The following is an 18,320-nucleotide window of genomic DNA, read 5'->3' as shown; positions in this document are numbered from 1 at the left end:
TAGAGTTAACATGTATGGGATTACTCAAATGTGTTTGTGGAGACATCTGATTAATTTACAAAGTTAAAATGCTAATTGTTAAATGACATCGAGTACTTTTAACTTCTTAAATTCCATGGGGTAACATACTTAAACATTATTGGTGTTTTCATAGGTTGGTAAATAAAAAGGGTTTACAATTACTTTGTGTCCTTACTAAACTAAAAACAAGTTTACTAAGAGTTATGGCCTAACAGGTACAATTCTATATACAAAGGGTTCCCAAAGTTTCAACTGTGTTTCAATTAGAGTACTATAAATAACAAAATATTTAATCTTATTAAAATAGAGTAATTTATCTAAATTCAGAAATTTCATAAGAGTTGTTTCAGAATGTGAACAAAAATGAGTCAACAGATAGGAAAGAGAAAATAGAAGTTTCTGGGTATGGAAATATATTTAGTAAAAGGGAAAATGAAATGTTTCTGGGTAAGAAAGTGCTTGTGTGATGAAATACATGAGGGTCAAAGTAAGTGCTAAGAAAGTCTGTGTAAGTAAAGGGCAAATTTCAACAAGTTTGCGTGTAACTAAGTTGGTTGTATGTATGTGAGACAGTTAAAGCTATTTAAAGTTTTTCCTAAGGTGAAATACTAATGTTCTAATATAAACCAAAGTTTAATCTATATGGTAAAATAACAAGGATTTCTTAGAAACACTAATTTACTCTTAACTTTGTGTCTATTAAGTTTTGTTTTTAAAACAATTAGTCTTAAAATTGGGGTATACAATTATGGTTAAACAACTGTTAGAGTATTGTACTACATTATAGAGTCTAAATTTTTCTTTAAAAACTAAATTTGGTAATATAAAAGTGTCAAGGTAGTTGTGAAATGGTCACTCTTTGTATATTAAATGTGTTCATATTTTCCAGGTATACAAGTTTTTAAAGCAGGGAATTTATCAAGCTGCTATTCTCCAGATTAAACTTGTCTGTAATGGTAATTCTAAATTATAAAGAGTAAATTTTATTGAGGATTTATTTCTATCATTTAATGTTCTATTATAGGACCTGTTATCAATAGGGTATATGTAAAATTTGTTACTTTTTACACCGAGATAAAGAATTTTAAATGTAAACATACTTCTAAACGTTAGAGCCTGATTTGTTTAAAGGTTAATATTGTGAAACATAAAAGCATTTTGCCACTTTGCCACACAAAAGAAACGTTAAAAGTTCTCTCAGCCTTTCTTTAATTTTTTTATAAAATGTAGAATAGAATAGAATGCAAATGTTAGATTTAATTGCATTTAGTAAGGGCGAGTAATGTTTTATGGGCCTTCTTTTACAGTTTTTATAATATGCAAATGGAACTATGATATAAAATATGCTGTTTTCCTTACTACAAATTGTTCTTGATAAAACTCCATCTTCATGGTAACTTTTAATGGTGCTCTACAACTGTAGTTTAGGCAAGAGAGAAGTTTTTGTTTTCTGTATTTTTTTTTTTTTTAATAGTGCCCAGGATCAAACCCAGGGCCTTGTTCATGGTAGGCAGAGAGAAATTCTATGAGCACATTGTGTGTGGGGAGATTAGTCTATATTTGAAGTAGACACTGACAAAAGTACCAGTCATTTATTCTGCTGTTTCTTTTAGGAAAATGATAGTGAAGGTTCAACTTGATTGGTATATTTATAGTTTTTGAATAATTAGTCTCATCACTTTGAGTTGTCTCTTACATTTCTATAAAGATTAATTGCCTTCAAAACAGTTCTCAAGACAGCATAATTTTAACACATTTTTGCCAATGTCTAGAGTTATTTTTGGTTATGATAATTTAGGGTAAGTGATATGCTACAGGCATTTGGTGGGATACTGCTAAATATTCCACAATGAATAGGGCAGCCCCATACAACAAAGAATTTTCCAAACCAAAATTTCAGTAGCACCAAGATAAGGAAACCTTGCTTCAGAGAGACCCAAAGTAGTTATTTAAAATAAATATAATTCTTGAAAGATTAAAATAAATATAATATTTGAAAGATTCATGCTACTGGTCTAACACAGACCCAGTGATACTGTTTGTAGAATGCTCTGATCACCAACTTTATTAGATTTAAAATGATATATCAATATTTGCTTACATGTGACTCAAAATGAAATGCTATACAAACAGTTCCGAAATAAGATCATTTCCTGAATCTTAAAATTAAAAGTCAGAATAATATCTTACCACCATAATACACAATAATTTATATTTGGACTATATGAGTAAATAAATGACTCCCAAGTCTGCAAACCCTGATATTTCATGGGCACTGCCAAGCAGAGTAACATTTACATAACATATTTGACTAATTCTTTTATGAAATATAGAAGACTAACTTTCCTAATGAATACATGAGGCACTTTAATTAGGGAACATATTTTGTTTTTCAGATCACTTTGTGCATAGGTACTCAAGATCTATTTCAAAAAAATTGTTTGAAATATTAGAATTCCATGACTGCAATACTCAGATCAAAGCTTTAGAGATACACTGGTAGTAGAAATACAAGGGAATAAATTTTTCTTTCTTATGGAAAAAGACAATTTTCTTTGATTCTAAGTATTAATATTCTGTTATTTTCAGGTCTTTAACCTTACAATAATAAAGGACAAAATCTCCCCCTGGTGATCAAAACATGTAAGTGCATCTTCAAAATGTCTCTAAAATGGTCTGGGACTGCTCATGAAACTACCATCACGCTGCTCCACCAAATTTTCAAAACAAAATACATTTTTGATTAGATAATTACTACATATATCAAACATTAATCAGGTTTTCTTTTTAGCATATCTGTAGTATAGGAACATGTGTATGTGTATGAATGTGCATGTTAAAAAATTACAGAAAAAAAAGTTTTCACAACTGTAAGTTTGAAGATTGTGGCCTATACTGCCAGATTTTGTTTGTGAAATACAGCTTTCCTTTAGGAAAGTCTCCTGAGTGCATTTAGAATAGCAAATTTATTTCTTGTGACAGAAAATCTCTTTTGAAAACCAGGAAGAACAGGGACAGTTTAAAAAAAAAAAAGTACTTGTGAAACTTGTGAGCCCTGGAGAAGTGATAGGAAATTATATAAGAGTTCCCTGAACTCCTTGAGAGTTCAGAAAGTTTCTCATTTTGGGGGACAACCCTGACGAAAGCATACTATATCACAGGGTACCTTAAAAAGTTTGTATTGCAGCTCATGTATACTTTAACTTATTCACTTTAAAGAGCTGAATATCTCTGCTCTAATTTTCAAGCCAGGATAAAATGGCTTATTGCTTTACAAATAAAAATTCCTTATAAATTGGCAATGTATTATTGATGAATTAAAATGATTGTAAAATAAATCATGTTCTGTATCTCATGTTGCCAGGTTCAGTCATTGCATATCACTTCATTGTACTAAGCCCACTGTACATCCAAATTCTCAAATGTGTATGACCTGCATACAGTGCTCTTTGTTTAACTTTTATGGTGATTTAGAGGCCTGTTTTTGAAGCAATCCAGCGTCGGTAATAAGTTACTTGTGTGTAGACTCCAGGTTTGTTCTTTTGACCACAGTTATCTCCCCAGCTCACAATTCCAATGAGATACCAGGTATCTTTAAGATCTTTTACAACTAATGGTCCCCCAGAATCACCCTGAAAATTCAAAAAAAAGGAGAAAGAAAATTAGCTTGACATAAAGCTTATTATTTATTTTGATGAACCACATTTTATTTCTTTTAACAGAAAAGAGTATGTATAGATTAACAATGTAGAATAATTCACTGAAACATGAATTTAAAAATTATAAATAGCTGTAAGGTTCAATTTCCACATCTTTATATTATTGTTTTTTTGTACACAATACTTAGTTAAAAGGAAAAATGAATATGAAGAATACGTAGAGGGTTAAAAGCAATTTATGTCTCACATTTCCTCATTCAGCCTGTTTCCCCAGGAGTAACCTGTGTATATTGATTTTCTGTTATATAGATGGAGATTTAGCTGCTTTACAATCTCTTCATCACTTTTCCTCAACATATCTTTATGTTATGTATCTCCATTTTGGGTTAAATTAATAGCCAATGTTTACTTTAATCTTTGACATACTTTATAAATGTCATTTATTAGTGAATCAAGCAACATTTTGATTATGTTATTACATTTGACGGGCAGAGTTTAGTTTCCTAGAACTAATAACACATTCTTTTCTCTTCTTCCTTTTTTTTTTTTTTTTTTTTTTGGTACTAGTGATTGAACCCAGGGGTGCTTAACCATCTAGACACATTACCAGTCATTATTTATATTTATTTATTTATTTATTTATTTACTTTTTGGAGACAGATTCTCACTAAGTTGGTTAGGGCCTTGCTAAGATCCTGAGACTGGTCTTGAACTTGTGATCCCCCTGTCTCAACCTCCTGAGTCACTGGAATTACAGGCATGCAACACCATTCTGGGCCATTCTTTGGCTAGTTTTCCATGTACCTTGACAAATGTGTAATGTTCCAAAAAATCTACGTAGATTTAACAGTAATGTTTACTAATGCTCAAGGACACCAAAGACACATCAGTTCTAGAGACTGAACCCAGGAGCGCTTCACCCCTGAGCTACATTCCCAGTCATTTTTATTTTTAATTTGAAGACAGGGTTTCTCTGAGTTGCTTAGGGCCTCTTCAAACTTGAGATCTTTCTGCCTCAGCCTCCTGAGTCACTGAGATGTCACTGAATCACATTGTGCCACTTCAGGAACACATCAGTTGTTTTACTTCCTCTGAAGATGTTCCCCCATCTCAACATACGCAGACTTTCTCAATTTCCCTACTTCCTCCCTACACACACACACACACACACACACACACACACACACACACACACCCCTTTCTTTTATCCAACTTAGACTGGTTAGTTTAACCCTGGTGCAGAGGTGATCCTGGGACTGTCTATTCATCACCATTCTTTTGTGTTGATTTACAGTGCCTTGGGTTCCTTAACTTCCCCTTTCTTGATTTTCTCCCTTGTAATGAAATATCCTACCAGGTGGTTTCCTAAGAAAGAGGTACTTCCAAAGTTCTTATCACCTGTTGTAAGAGGCAGGGCACAAAGGTACCAAGCAGCTATATTACAGAAAACTGAGTGCTAAACAAAGGGCCCAGTTAGTAGCAGAAGAGGACAGAGACAGAGAACATAGTGGGGGTAGGCTTAGAAGCTTATACATACACACAAAAAAAGAGGAATTATGCTCTTTCAAAATAAAATTTATAAAATGTGATATATAAATAATATAATATGAATAAGAAAAGCAATATTAATATGATTAATGTTAATAACAAAATACTAAAAGGTGAATTAGAATAAAAGTAATATAAATTGTATAAAATATAAAATATAATATACAAATTAACACATAACACTGTGGACTCTCAGTAGGTAGGAGGACAGATGGCATCCTTGGTGGGGATGTAGTGTGGATGAGGGTGCAAGAGCAGCTCCTCACGTTAGTGTCTCAAAAGCACCTCAAACTCCGCATGGCTGATGCTGGACTCAGGATCTCTGTAGGATGTGAATCTTTGCCCTGACACATTGTTTGTTACCACAATTTTCCAAGTTATTCAAACCAGAAATTTGATTTATTTTTATTTTCATTTTTTTAGCCAGAAATTTAGGTATCATGCTTTGATACTTGCTCTCTCCAATCATATCAAAGTCATCCTTTCACTTGTCAATTTTAGCTCCTAACTTCTGTGTTTAGCTCTGTCTCTATGCTACCTTCTTATTCCAAATTACCATTTTCACCTGGATTTTCGCAACACATGCTAACTTATCCACCATGGCCATATCCAGATTTTCTCCTTACTTGAGCAGAATGATTTTCAAAATGTTCAAAATTGATTGAACAACTTCTTTAACTTAGCAAGCATCTAATAATACTCTAATAATACTCAGACAATGTTTTGAGAACTTCATATGTATTTATCACATATTATACATTTTAACTTGATTAAAAATTTTAGTGGCTTTCCATTGCTCTTAGGAAAAAGGGCAAAATACTTAAGGTGGCTGACAAGGCCCTGCCAGCCAACCCTCTTGCCTCACCTGGCAACGTTGAGCCTATATCTTCTGCAATCTGCTAAAGGTCTTCAGTTCCTATGGTTCTCTCTAGCCCATCATCATTACAGCTTTCCCAGTTAACTCCTCCTCTTTTGGTGCTAGTTCAACTCTAGCCACCCTTCAACTTCAGCTTCACCCCTCTAAATGGTGTTCATTTTTCTTATATTCTTACAGAAATATGTCCTTTTTCTTCCAAGCACTCCATTACAGGCATCTTCCTTTATTACTGTATATTCTGTGTTAATGCACTTTTGTGTACTGGAGAGTCAGTTCCCTGAAAGCAGCTTCCATGTAGTAGCTGAGATGGTGCATGGCACAAAGCAGGGAGTTTAAGCCTTTTTGAATAAATAACAGACTTAGAATGAATAAAACACTTATCAGGGAAAATTGTGGACTAATTTTCCTATACATTATGTTCCCAACTACCTGGATTTGAATTACGGTTCCTCTAGAAAACTGTTTCCAAAACCCACCTACTGTTTTATGGAAGGATTTCTAATGCCATATTGGGAGAACACACCCAACAGTGCCTGCATAGTTGTTAGAACTAGAATTTTTTCTTTTTGTAAACTCTTGATTGAACTATAAACAGTAGCAAAATCACAAATCTGCGCTAAGTTGTGAAAATTTTCCATTTCTGTCTTTGATGTCAGTAGTTCTGATCCTTTGTCATTTGTGTTTGGGTCTTTCCTCACTAGACTTCCGGTAGAAAAATTAAGGTCTCTCTCTTCTTATCCTGTATGTAAGGCATGGAATTTATTGAGTTCCACATCAATAGTTGGTAAATTTGCGAAAGTCAGGCTGTCACTGATGTTCGAGCTTCTGTTTTATCACCACATAACCCCATTAAAATCACTGTACTAGTGTCTTGGATACTTATGCTTGAGTCACTTCCTTGAGAACTTACCCTGTTTTCCTATAGGTTTGTTTTATTACTTTGCACAGCTGGGCAGGAATTTTACCTCTGCTCCCAATCCACTGAGGCTTCCCTGGGACTACCAATACTTCTGAGGCTTCTCAGTAATGTCACCGTCTGAACTCTCGTCCTTTTGCTCCAAATCTCCTGATGCCACCTTCCACTTTTTTCCCCTGGCGTTGACCTTGCTGGAGTCCCTCAATTCTGCCTGCCTCCCTCCTCATTCTTGGCAACTGAGGTTAGACATGTGCTGGATCCTGCTCATGCCCAGCCTATATGCTACAAAACTCACTGCCTCCTTTTCTGACACATGTTGCCCATGCTGTGTAGTTTATGGGACTTTGGACAGGGCTTTCTGCCACTTGATATCAATACCATTCCTATCATTTCACCACAGAGTTACCTCATTGAAGTTTTCAAGAATCTCATGTTAGAAACCAAATGCCTCTGGGAAGATGCACACTCATACCTTTGTCAGAAATATACATGCCAGATAGATGGTAGAGGACAGAGGGATGCACTGGAAAGAACGCTAGGCTACTGCCAATGTGGCCTAATCCACCTTTCCACTGTTAATTAGACTTTTCACCACACACACTCCTTATGCTCAGACCCAACAGATTATGTGATATTCCCTCAATTAGGAATTGTAACCATACCTTTGTAGTTTGGGCTGTGCTCTTTCTCTTTTCTCTAATTTTTTTTTTTTTTTTCTTATTCTGCAATTGTGCAAGTACTATTTGCTCTTCAGGACTCACTGAAACATCATCTCTCTGACACTAGTTCCAAAAATGTTCTCTTCAAGGAAATATATTTGTTCCTCATTATGTCATTTATAACATCACATTATTTCCTTCTTTAGGATGGGAATCCTTTGAGGAAAGATATTTTGCTTTATCAATCTTTGGATTTCTGGTTATTAAGAAATTTTATTGGTTTATTTGATAGTATCAAAGAAACATTTCACTTACTTCATTTGACTTACTAAAGCAGTTTATACTATGTATTTGCTGTAAAATTTACATTTAGAACTTTTTGGAGCTGATGTGGTATCTGTATTTTGTACTAATATAAAGAATGTAGAATATAGAATATTTCCTGGATCAGATAAAAATTTGAGGAGGTGGTTATGATATTTGGATTATTTTTTCTCTCCAACCTACCCTGCAGGCATCATAAATTCCTTCCAGATATCCAGCACAGAACATTCCAAATTTTATGTCATTGCCATACACCTGTGGTTGTTTGCACACAGCATTACTTATGATCTTCACTTTGGCTTCTCGAAGATTGTTTTGGGATTCTCCTGAAAAAAAAAAAAAGTAATTTTACTTGCATAATGATCATCCTCACTTAGAGCAATGTTGAGAAGACTTTTTTTTCTAATCTTCTTCATTCTAAAATTGTCAATAGAGAATAAGTTTAATATAAGCAGTCCTAGAGAAAAAAATTCTAATTAAATTTGGCACATTTAAGAATCATTATTTTCTGTCACATTTTTATAAATATCTCTACAAGCAAAAAAACCTTTAGATTTCCTTTTTGGAAAAATCTTTGTGTATTTATTTTAAAATAATCAGTTTATCTGAGTATGGTAGTCTACACCTATAGTCTCAGTGTCCCAGTGATTTGGGAAGATCAGAAACTTGAGGTCAATCTTGGCAATTTAGTAAAACCCTATATATATACATATATATACATATACATATGTATATGTGTGTATGTATATATATATATATATGTATATACATATATATATATATAGACTAGTAATGTAATCCTGAGCCTGAGTTTGGGTTCTATCCCTAATACCACATACACAAAAATAATCAGTTTATATTTTTTAAAAAGGCATTTCATTTTTTATGAAGTTTGTATTTGTGGATTTCATATTGCTCCCAGAAACTTTATATGCTTAGTTTTCTCTGTCAGCTTCATAAAATAACTATCATACTATACACATTTATTTTATCCTTTACATTTTATAAGGAGATTTCACTTATTAAATGGCAAGATAGCATCTCTTATATAGATTAGGTACTCTAGGTTATAAGCCCCCTGAAGTCTATATTATTGCAGGAAGACTTGGTATAAAACTAAGAATAGTGCATGAATTCTGGGATTCCTTATATTAAACCATGTATTGCTTAGGAAATCATGACACTGGTTGCAAAGACTTTTAGGATGACCTGCCAAATTGCTATATGATTCTCCTCCCCGCAAGCAGGATAGAAATCTGTTACTATAATAGACATCATTCTAATGATTAGGTTAATGTTATATGGCAAAAATATGTGAATTTTACATTCATAAATAAGATCACTAACCAGATTGATGTTGAGTTAATCTAAAGGGAGATTATCTTAAAGTAGGCCTGACCAAACCAGGGAAGGCTTTTCAGAAAGAACATAGAATTTCCCTGAGTTCAGAGATACTTTGCCAGTGGTGCTGAGGAAGCAAGCTACCATGAGTTCTACAGCTGTAAGAAACAATTCTGTCCACAACTGGTGAGCTTAGAAGAGAATTCTGAGCCACAATAAGGCCATACCCAGTCAATACCTTGATTGAAGTTTTGTGAGTCTCTGAGAAGACCACACTAAGCTGAGTTTTAGCTTCCAACACATGGAATGGTGAGATAATAATAAACAGATGCTGTTGTAAGCTGTTCCATTAGTAATTTGTTATACAGTAATAGAAATCTAATACAGACACCATCTCAAGATTTTCAAGAAGATAATTTCAAGATTTACTTCTGGAGAGGTGTTTGCACATATAGTGTATAAGTGAATAACTCAGAAATATGCTAAGGAATTTTGAAAGTTATTTTTGTTCTTCAAATATAATTATTTTGCCTATTACATTATTATGTACAGTGCTGGGAAGAGTAAAGTGAAACTGACAATCCATACTTTGTAGGTGATAGGGTAAATTCATAACGTTTTCAGCAAATTAGTTGATAAAATATTTCACAATTATAAAAAGCATATCCTATAAATTTTGGACATCTCTCACTATATCTTACCTACTGTGTAAATACTTAAAAACATTTTCTATAAAGCATCAATTTTTGTCAAAGAATCAGATTTTTATACATCAATTTTCTTTATTTTCTTTTTAAATTTCATTCATTTCTATTCTTTTCTTTATTATTTATTTACTTATACTTGTTTGAGGCTTATTTTTCTCTTCTATACTAGTTTCTTGAGGTGGGAACTTAGATTATTGATTTGACATGTTTTTTCTTTACTAATGCAAGCATTTGTAATGCATTTGTCTGTTTATTTTACTGCGTCCTGCATACAGGATTTAGTTTTCATTTAGTTCAAAGTATTTTAAAGATTTGCCCTGAGACTTCCTTTTATTTATGGGTATGTTGTTTAATTTCTAAGTATTGGGGAGATTTTCCTGTTATCTTTCTATTGGTTATTTCTAATTTGAGTCCATCATGATCACATATTTCATGGATTTCAGTTTTTGTGCTTTATAAATTTTTTTTTATTTTTACAGACTGCATTTTGATTCATTGTACAAAAATGGGGCACATCTTTTCATTTCTATGGTTGTGCATGATGTAGATTCATACCACACATGTAATCATACATTTATATAGGGTAATGATGTCTGTCTCAGTCCCTCATTTTTCATACCCCCTGTCTCATTTTCCTCTATGTAATCTAAAATTCCTTCATTCTTCTCTCACCCTCCATCCCACTGCCCAATTATATATCATCATCTACTTATCAGGGAAAACATTTGGCCTTTGATTTTTTGGAATTGGCTTATTTCACTTAGCATGGTATTCTCCAATTCCATCCATTTATCTGCAAATGTCGTAATATTCTTCTTCCTTATGGCTGAATAATATTCCATTGTGTATATATAGCACAGTTCCTTTATCCATTCATCTATTGAAGGGCATCTAGATTGGTTCCACAATCTAGCTATTGTGAATTGAGTTGCTGTAAACATTGAAGTGTCTGCAATACTATAGTATGCTAATTTTAAGTCCTTTGGATATAAACTGAGGAGTGGGATAACTGGGTGAAAAGGTAGGTTTATTCCAAGTTTTCTGAGGATTCTCCACACTGCTTTCCAGAGTGGCAGCACCAAGCTTTGATTTATGACCTGGATTTGACTGCTACTTAATGTATATACTGTGTTTTGGGGTATAATGTTCTACAAATGTCAGATTCTATTGTTATTAACAAAGTATTACGGCAGGTATTTGTCTATGTTAAACTCAAACTAGTGGGAGAAAATGAACTCTTCTGCCAACCCAAAGGGAATTCATGATGCTGCTCCCACCATTATGAAGCAGAGACTGCAAACCCTTTCTTAAAAGGAAACCCATTAGAGACAGTGTAAACATAATGAGGTATCAGGCTTACCCCTTTAATCTATTATAACTGATAATCTATGGGTAGCATTTTCTGGGATTGGTAATAACACCTTTAAGAAAGTAATGAATATTTAGTATTCATCACTATGAAGAGTAAAGTATCTGGAGAAAATCTAGAATCACAAATCCTATTCTTATGTATGTCAGTGAAAGAGTATTCCTTGTCCTTTAATGGAGCAGAAAATTAGGTTTATTCCTCATATTTTGTTGTATGTAAATAAATTGTATACAATTCTGTTAATGGATTTTATCATTCTCAGAAATCCCTTTCTCATCTTCTCAAGCCTGGAGTTAAAGAAACCCTCTAACTCTTGTTATACATATGTACCTGGACTACCTCATAGAATCCAGAGTGTGCCTGAGAATGCCACAAAACATTCAATAACCAAGTCATTATTATTTCTTAGGAGATTGTTAGTATATCAACAATCATTTTATCAATGAATCACTTTAGATAAGAAAATATGTTTTGATCATTTATCTCTATGCTTTTCTTATTCACAGTCACCCTCAAATTAACCTCTTTAGTACTATAGCAAATTTTGCCGAGTATTTGACTCGGTCATTCAATTGGAGTATCAGCCAGCATGCCGCATGCTGTTGGCAATGTTTGCCACTAAGTGGAGCTAGAATCCCTCCAAATGAAGCTAACATGGGAACAACAGAGCCAAGAAATAGATTCCAAGACTAAGAGCTCGAGGTTACCATACAAACTAATTGAATCTAGCTGTGTTTGAAGTCAGGCTTCTCACCACTATTGATTTCCAAAGTATAATAAGGGCCATTTGCTGTTTGTTTTTGTTTTTGTCTTTGTTTCTGCTTTGGTTAATTTGAATCGTTTTCAGTCACTTGCAAAGTAAAAGCCCCAACTAACCCAACCAAACTGTGGAAATGACTGGCAGGATGATACTAGCGGAGATTAAATCATACTGCCCAAAAAAGGGCTTAACATTTCTTTAGCTTTTCTGAGATACCTACCACCATAATAAAGTGCTCCAAATCCTGTGATGTAGACAGTTGAATTTGGTGGGAAAGATGCAGAGGCTTCTGGCAAACAAATCCTGCGTATGTCATCTGAAAAGGTGACTCTGGGATAGAACTGCACAACGGCAATGTCATACTCTCTTGCTGGGGAGCGATATCGCTCATGGACAATAATTCTTTTCACTTCTCTTTTCATTAAGGGAGGATTTATTGTTGTTCCAAAAGTAACAGTCCATTGACGTGGATTTGCATTACTGGAAAAGGTTAGAAATTAGCAGAATATATGAACCACACAGAATATATGAACAACATTAAGAGCATTTAGGCTAATAAAAGCGAAAATACCATTCTGAGAATACTTGGTTGCAATTACATATTTCTTTGATCATTTAGTATTTTGAAGAATAAAATATATGCAAATAACAGAACTAAAATTCAATACCAAGTTATTGAATTTTAGAACTATATGACACATACGATATTATTCATCTATTCCTTCAGCAAATACTTGTTGAGAAACTATGTGCTGAATGTTATCAATATGCTAGCAATAAATACATGAACAAGATATAAGTTTCCAGCTCACAGGATTATTAAGTTTGAGGGAAGGAAAAAGATCAAAGAAAATTAAAAAGCAGATAAATAACTTCAATGATAAGGGCTATGAATAAAATAGTGTAATATATATAGTACAGGAGGTAGTTAGGGAAGACTTTTTGGAAGAATAGCACTTTTAGACTGAGACATGGTTGATGAGGAGTCAGCAATGAGAGGACAAGGGAGTCAAATTCCCAAGCAAACACTCCAAGGCTTTGGACCGAATGGGCTCTGATTTAGAACATGAAGTTAAGGATGGTGGAGGATGAGATTCGAAAGGTAAACAGGGAACGTGGTATCTTATAGGACATGACAAGTTGCTTAAATTTCACTCAAGTAGGAATTCACTTGATGTTTTCAAGGCAGGGAGTTATGTAGTCTCATTTACATTTTCCAAAAAAAGTCATATTGGTTCTTTCTGGAAACTAGATTGTTGAAAGTCAAGTGTGGGTATGGTAAAAGCTCTCAAAGGATGATTGCAGTAGTCTTCTGAGAGACAACCAAGTATGGCTGACTTCTAGATTGCGTGCTTAAGCAGCTAGTAAAGCATGGTACACATGGAATTAGAAAGATCATTTAGTAATGATGAAAGATCATCTAGTAAAGCTCTTACTTTATACTTAAGGAAAATAGGGACTAGATGGATTAAAACATTTGCCTGGTATCATATGTCTGCCTGCCTTACTCTAGTCTTTTCTCTATAGGACACTGAATCCCACCAAAATCTATCTATTTATAGGAAGAATAATATTCTTGAACTCTTATTTAACTAACATTCTTCATGAGGGATAAGCAGAGAGACATACTACCTATTTAGATACTTGTTTCTCATTCTCATTATTTCTTAATTGTTAACTTTAACCTTAGAAGGAGCATATAAACACCAATAGGGGTAAGTCCAATTTTACAACTGTTAATTGTGCTGGGACTATTATTATCTAAAATTTTTATTTTCATCTACAAAATGCTTTAATGAGAAAAGTTTGGTAAAGAGTTGTTTATGAATCAAACAACATTACTGTATGTAAATTTATGATTACACAAATGGTATGCCTTTACGCCATGTACAAACAGAGAAACAATATGTATCCCATTTGTTTACAATAAAAAAAAATTATTAAATAAAAAAAAAGAGTTGTTTATGACTGTTATTGTTCACATAGCATAAAATACTGATCTTTTGATTTCTAAATCAGTATTTTTTGTGAGTTATATAAGTGCAAAGTTGTTCCCGCAACTTAATCATGCCTAGATGATTTTAACATAAATCAAGTTTTTTTGGACTTGAAAATGCAAAGATTAGATATTGAACTCTATTTACTCAAGTGGAAATGCTCTTTCTAGAACTTTCAAATGATGACCTGATGCTATTTAATAGACCTTGTATTTTATTACATTTGTAGATGATAAACCTGAAAAAAAAAACTCAAAATGAGAGACACTAAACATTATTATATTTTCTAAACTTAACCTTTTAACCTGAGCCCAAATCTACCAGATGAAAATTAATGATAATTAATGGTGATAAACATAAATGTATAGGAATTTAGACTCCAAAGTAAACTGTGAAAATCCAAAATGGTGACACCTGGTCTGGAAGCCATCTCTAAAAAAGGGATATGGAAATTTCATTATTATTTTTAAAATAATTAATATGTGATGAATTTTCTTAAGTATCGACTCAATATTAGACTGAAATAATATCAAACAATCTCAGGGTGAGAAAGGTCATACAAATTATTTAGTTCTCTCTCTGATCCAGTGTTTGAAAGATGAGTTTTGGCATCAGGAATATATATGCTTGTTTTCCATTCTACCCTCTCCTAACATTGTGACTACAGGCAAATTTCTTTACTTTTCTTATCCCTCCAATTAGGGCTTATTTAGCAGAATGAATATAAGAATTATATAAAAGAATTCTTAAGCATCTAATCAAATGTTTGTAGCATAGTGGAGCTTAATAATTGATGCTAGTCATTGCTACAAAAACACTCTCAAGTAGTGATTGTTTATGCCTGAGCTCTTCTGCAGATGGTGGCATGTTCTTTGCTTAGAATTCCTTTCATCTTTAGGCAGCTTTTTGCAGGTTCTTTCTTGATTCCTTAATTCTCTTCTACATAAGAGTACTTCAGATCTATTAAAACAACTATCATCTGTACCAAAGCTTTCTTGGGAAAATTTTCATCTCCTAGGGCATTGTTTCTCAAATTTTGATGTGTATACAAATAATTAGGAAATATTGTTCAAGTGCAGTTCCTAATTCTGTAGTTGACTAGATCTTCAATTCTTTCCTTTCTAACAAATTCCTTAGTGGTGTTAGGGCTGCTGGTCGGTTGACCATATTTTGACCATCCCTTTGCTTTACCTTCCAAGAATCTCTACTCTGAAAGCATTTTATTTTGTCAAGTTCTCTTTAAGTGTGTCAGTCAGAACAGAATTTACTATCCCAGGGCTCTGAGCAACAAAGAGTCTAACATCTAGTTTATTCTGGGCTCCAATTTTTAAAAAGTGAAATCTAAATCACAATAGAGTATTGCAGACAACTGACTACAAGTGAGCTATTTTCTGACCAAAAAATTCTTAATAAGTTTTACTTTAAAGCACATTTCTGCTTTTTGTACTGATAATCTTTTTTTCTGACCCAAGTTAGAGCCTTACATTTATACCTGCTAAAATTAATCATTCAGTTCTTGCTCATTAATATAACTAAGGACCTTCAAAATTTGTTTATCTTACCCAACATATCCATTTCTCTTCCAGTCTTCTATTATCAGCTAATTTGATGAACACAACTTCTATACCTACTGTCATCATTCTAGAAAATATACTGTCTAGGATATAGGGAGGCTAGATTTCTTAGGTAGACGTATAGTGTCCTCAGTATTTTAAGAAATTCTGAATCATCACCCTTTGAGTAGAGTTATTATTTTGAGTAAGTTACCTGTTACCCTTGAATTACATTTATATTATTTGTCTTTGCCAGAAGTTTCCTATTTTACTTTTTCATGTATGATATTAATCACACTATCAATCTTGTTGTGTTTAGTTCTTGGAAGTATATTTTATGGGAGACACTGACAGAAGCTAAACATCTGAAGAAGAACCGATAAGATACAGCATCCTGAAGTTGGTTCTATGAAAACAGAGTAACTATATTTGTTTTCATTTACGGTTTGGAAATTCTCATTCATTTTTGTGTTTGGCCTGAAAAAGAGATTCTAAGAACAGCTGTTAAATAGATGAACAAATAAATTTGGTTCCTGTTGTTCCAGATGAAACAACCAATATTGGTGGTAGACTCTATTAGAGCACAGATTTAGTGTTCAATGTTATAAAGATATGTATATATTCTGTTAAGAATCTCTACGTGGATTTATTCTCTTAGTCAGATAGCATGTATTATGGAAACAAGTCAGGTTAACAGGTTTATAGATTAAAAGGAACATAAGATGACCTCATTCATCTGTTTCCAAATACACTAAGGTCAATAAATTACCCAAGGCCACAGGCATTTGACCCAGCTCTCCAGATGGCTTGGAATGTTCCGCCCACAAAATCTGTTGCTACCTATTTGACTGAGATACTCAGAAAGCCTGTTATTGCTATAATTCATTCTGAGCAATGGCCATAAGGTTAATCTCCTTAGAAAGAAATCCAAAAATTTAAACGCAATAGTGATAAAAATAAATCTAACTGGTATTAAGCCTAAAAATTATTTTTAAAAAGTTATTTTATCATATATTTAATAAAATTTGTTGTATAACAGTGCTCACAATGAATAAAAATTTATCCATTGTTAACTGTGCTCTAATAGATTCTACCACCAACATTACACAATAGTACAATATACTAATCTTTGCCTTGGGCTTATCTTTTATAGCACTATTGTCAAGAAGTACTCTATTATACAAGGTTTTATTGGTTAGGTCAAGAATCCTTCCTAATTCTTGAAGGTTCAGGGGAATCTCTTGTGAAATACCTGTCCTTATCCTCCTGCTAATTTCTCATTTTGGTTGTGAACTTTAATTTTACCCAATTTCCATGTTATAATGCTACATAAGTTGGTTTGTGCCATTCTCCCTCATCGAAGTTACCAACTTCCTGTTCCATTGAAGATTTCAGTTTCATTTTTCAATTAATCTGATTATTTATCATCGGCATAAGACTGACCCAAGTGTTTGGCAGAGACAGGCACTAGTATTAAGTGGAGAGCACTGTTTGACACAGGACTAATTTTATATGTTGTTAGTAAATATTTTGTGTTAGGATGACTTCTGCTCTCTTACAGTTTCTTTATTTAAAACTCTGAGGACTTGATTGATGAACACCAGGATAATTACTACTAGTTCCTCTATTCCCACCAACCTTTCCAAATACATATGCAGGTATAACATTATTTTAGAAAAGGATCTAAAAAGTTTTCTTATCTTACTCCAGTAATATTTGGGACACTGATTAGTACCCAGAATATGATTAAAGTCAACGGTTTTTTTAAGCAGTGTGGGGTCTAATGTAAGGTCAACTTACTTTTTAAAGCAGTGTGCTGCAGTGACAAGCCACCTGTCACTAATCAAGGTGGCTCCACACTGATGGATGTTACTGCGCTGAAGGGAAGCTTGCCAAGGCCAGGCAGCCTTGGCTGCAAGTTCTCCAGACATTATTCTGTTGACTATTAATGGGACAGCTCGTTTACCGCAACCTTAAAGAGATGAGATCATTAAGTTATAAGAAATGCATAGTTAATGGTTTATACAAATAATAATAGAGTACTGCAATACAATAATTGCATCTATCATTGAATAAGCATGTACTAAATCACTATCCATTCTCTGTATTTCTTTATTATTATTATTATTATTTTATTTTTACAGGCTGCATTTTGATTCATTGTACACAAATGGGATACATCTTTTTGTTTCTGTGGTTGTGCACGATGTAGAATCATACCATTCATGTAATCATACATGCACATAGGGTAATGATGTCTGTCTCATTTCACCATTTTTCATACCCCGCCCCTGCCTCCCTCTCATTTCCCTCTATGTAATCTACGTATTTCTTGATGTGTTGATATTTTCTTACTCCTTACTTTGGTAGATGTGGATGTATGTTGCCTACTGAAGCTTTGCTAAGCTGCACACAGTCAACACACCACAAGGTGGTAAATCAGGCCTGTGAATTTACACGTTGATTATCCAATTATTCTGGGAGCTCCTATTAATATTGTTTGCCGGTTTTCGGTGATCCAGCAGTGTTACCCTGACATGACTTCCTCATCAGAAAACTCCCTCTGGTCAGATAAGTACTTGCCTGTTA

General features: G+C 33.6%; 1 protein-coding gene across 1 annotated transcript in view; it reads right to left on the bottom strand.

Annotated features, from left to right (window-relative positions):
• Window positions 1-3,233: 3,233 nt before the first annotated feature.
• The window catches only part of TMPRSS11A (transmembrane serine protease 11A), a 49,613-nt gene continuing 34,526 nt past the window's right edge, over window positions 3,234-18,320 (bottom strand). The window contains exons 7-10 of the mRNA XM_079152678.1: window positions 17,532-17,703; window positions 12,402-12,661; window positions 8,188-8,330; window positions 3,234-3,653 (exon numbers count right to left, since the gene is read on the bottom strand). Coding sequence (XP_079008804.1) covers window positions 3,492-3,653; window positions 8,188-8,330; window positions 12,402-12,661; window positions 17,532-17,703 — 737 coding nt within the window. The 3' untranslated portion in view covers window positions 3,234-3,491. The remainder of the gene's footprint in view (window positions 3,654-8,187; window positions 8,331-12,401; window positions 12,662-17,531; window positions 17,704-18,320) is intronic.

The sequence above is a fragment of the Sciurus vulgaris genome (assembly GCF_902686455.1).
Source record: "Sciurus vulgaris genome assembly, chromosome: 9".
Lineage (NCBI taxonomy): Eukaryota > Metazoa > Chordata > Mammalia > Rodentia > Sciuridae > Sciurus > Sciurus vulgaris.
Note: the sequence above shows the minus strand (reverse complement) of the source record. Positions and strands in the feature narration are given on the sequence as shown.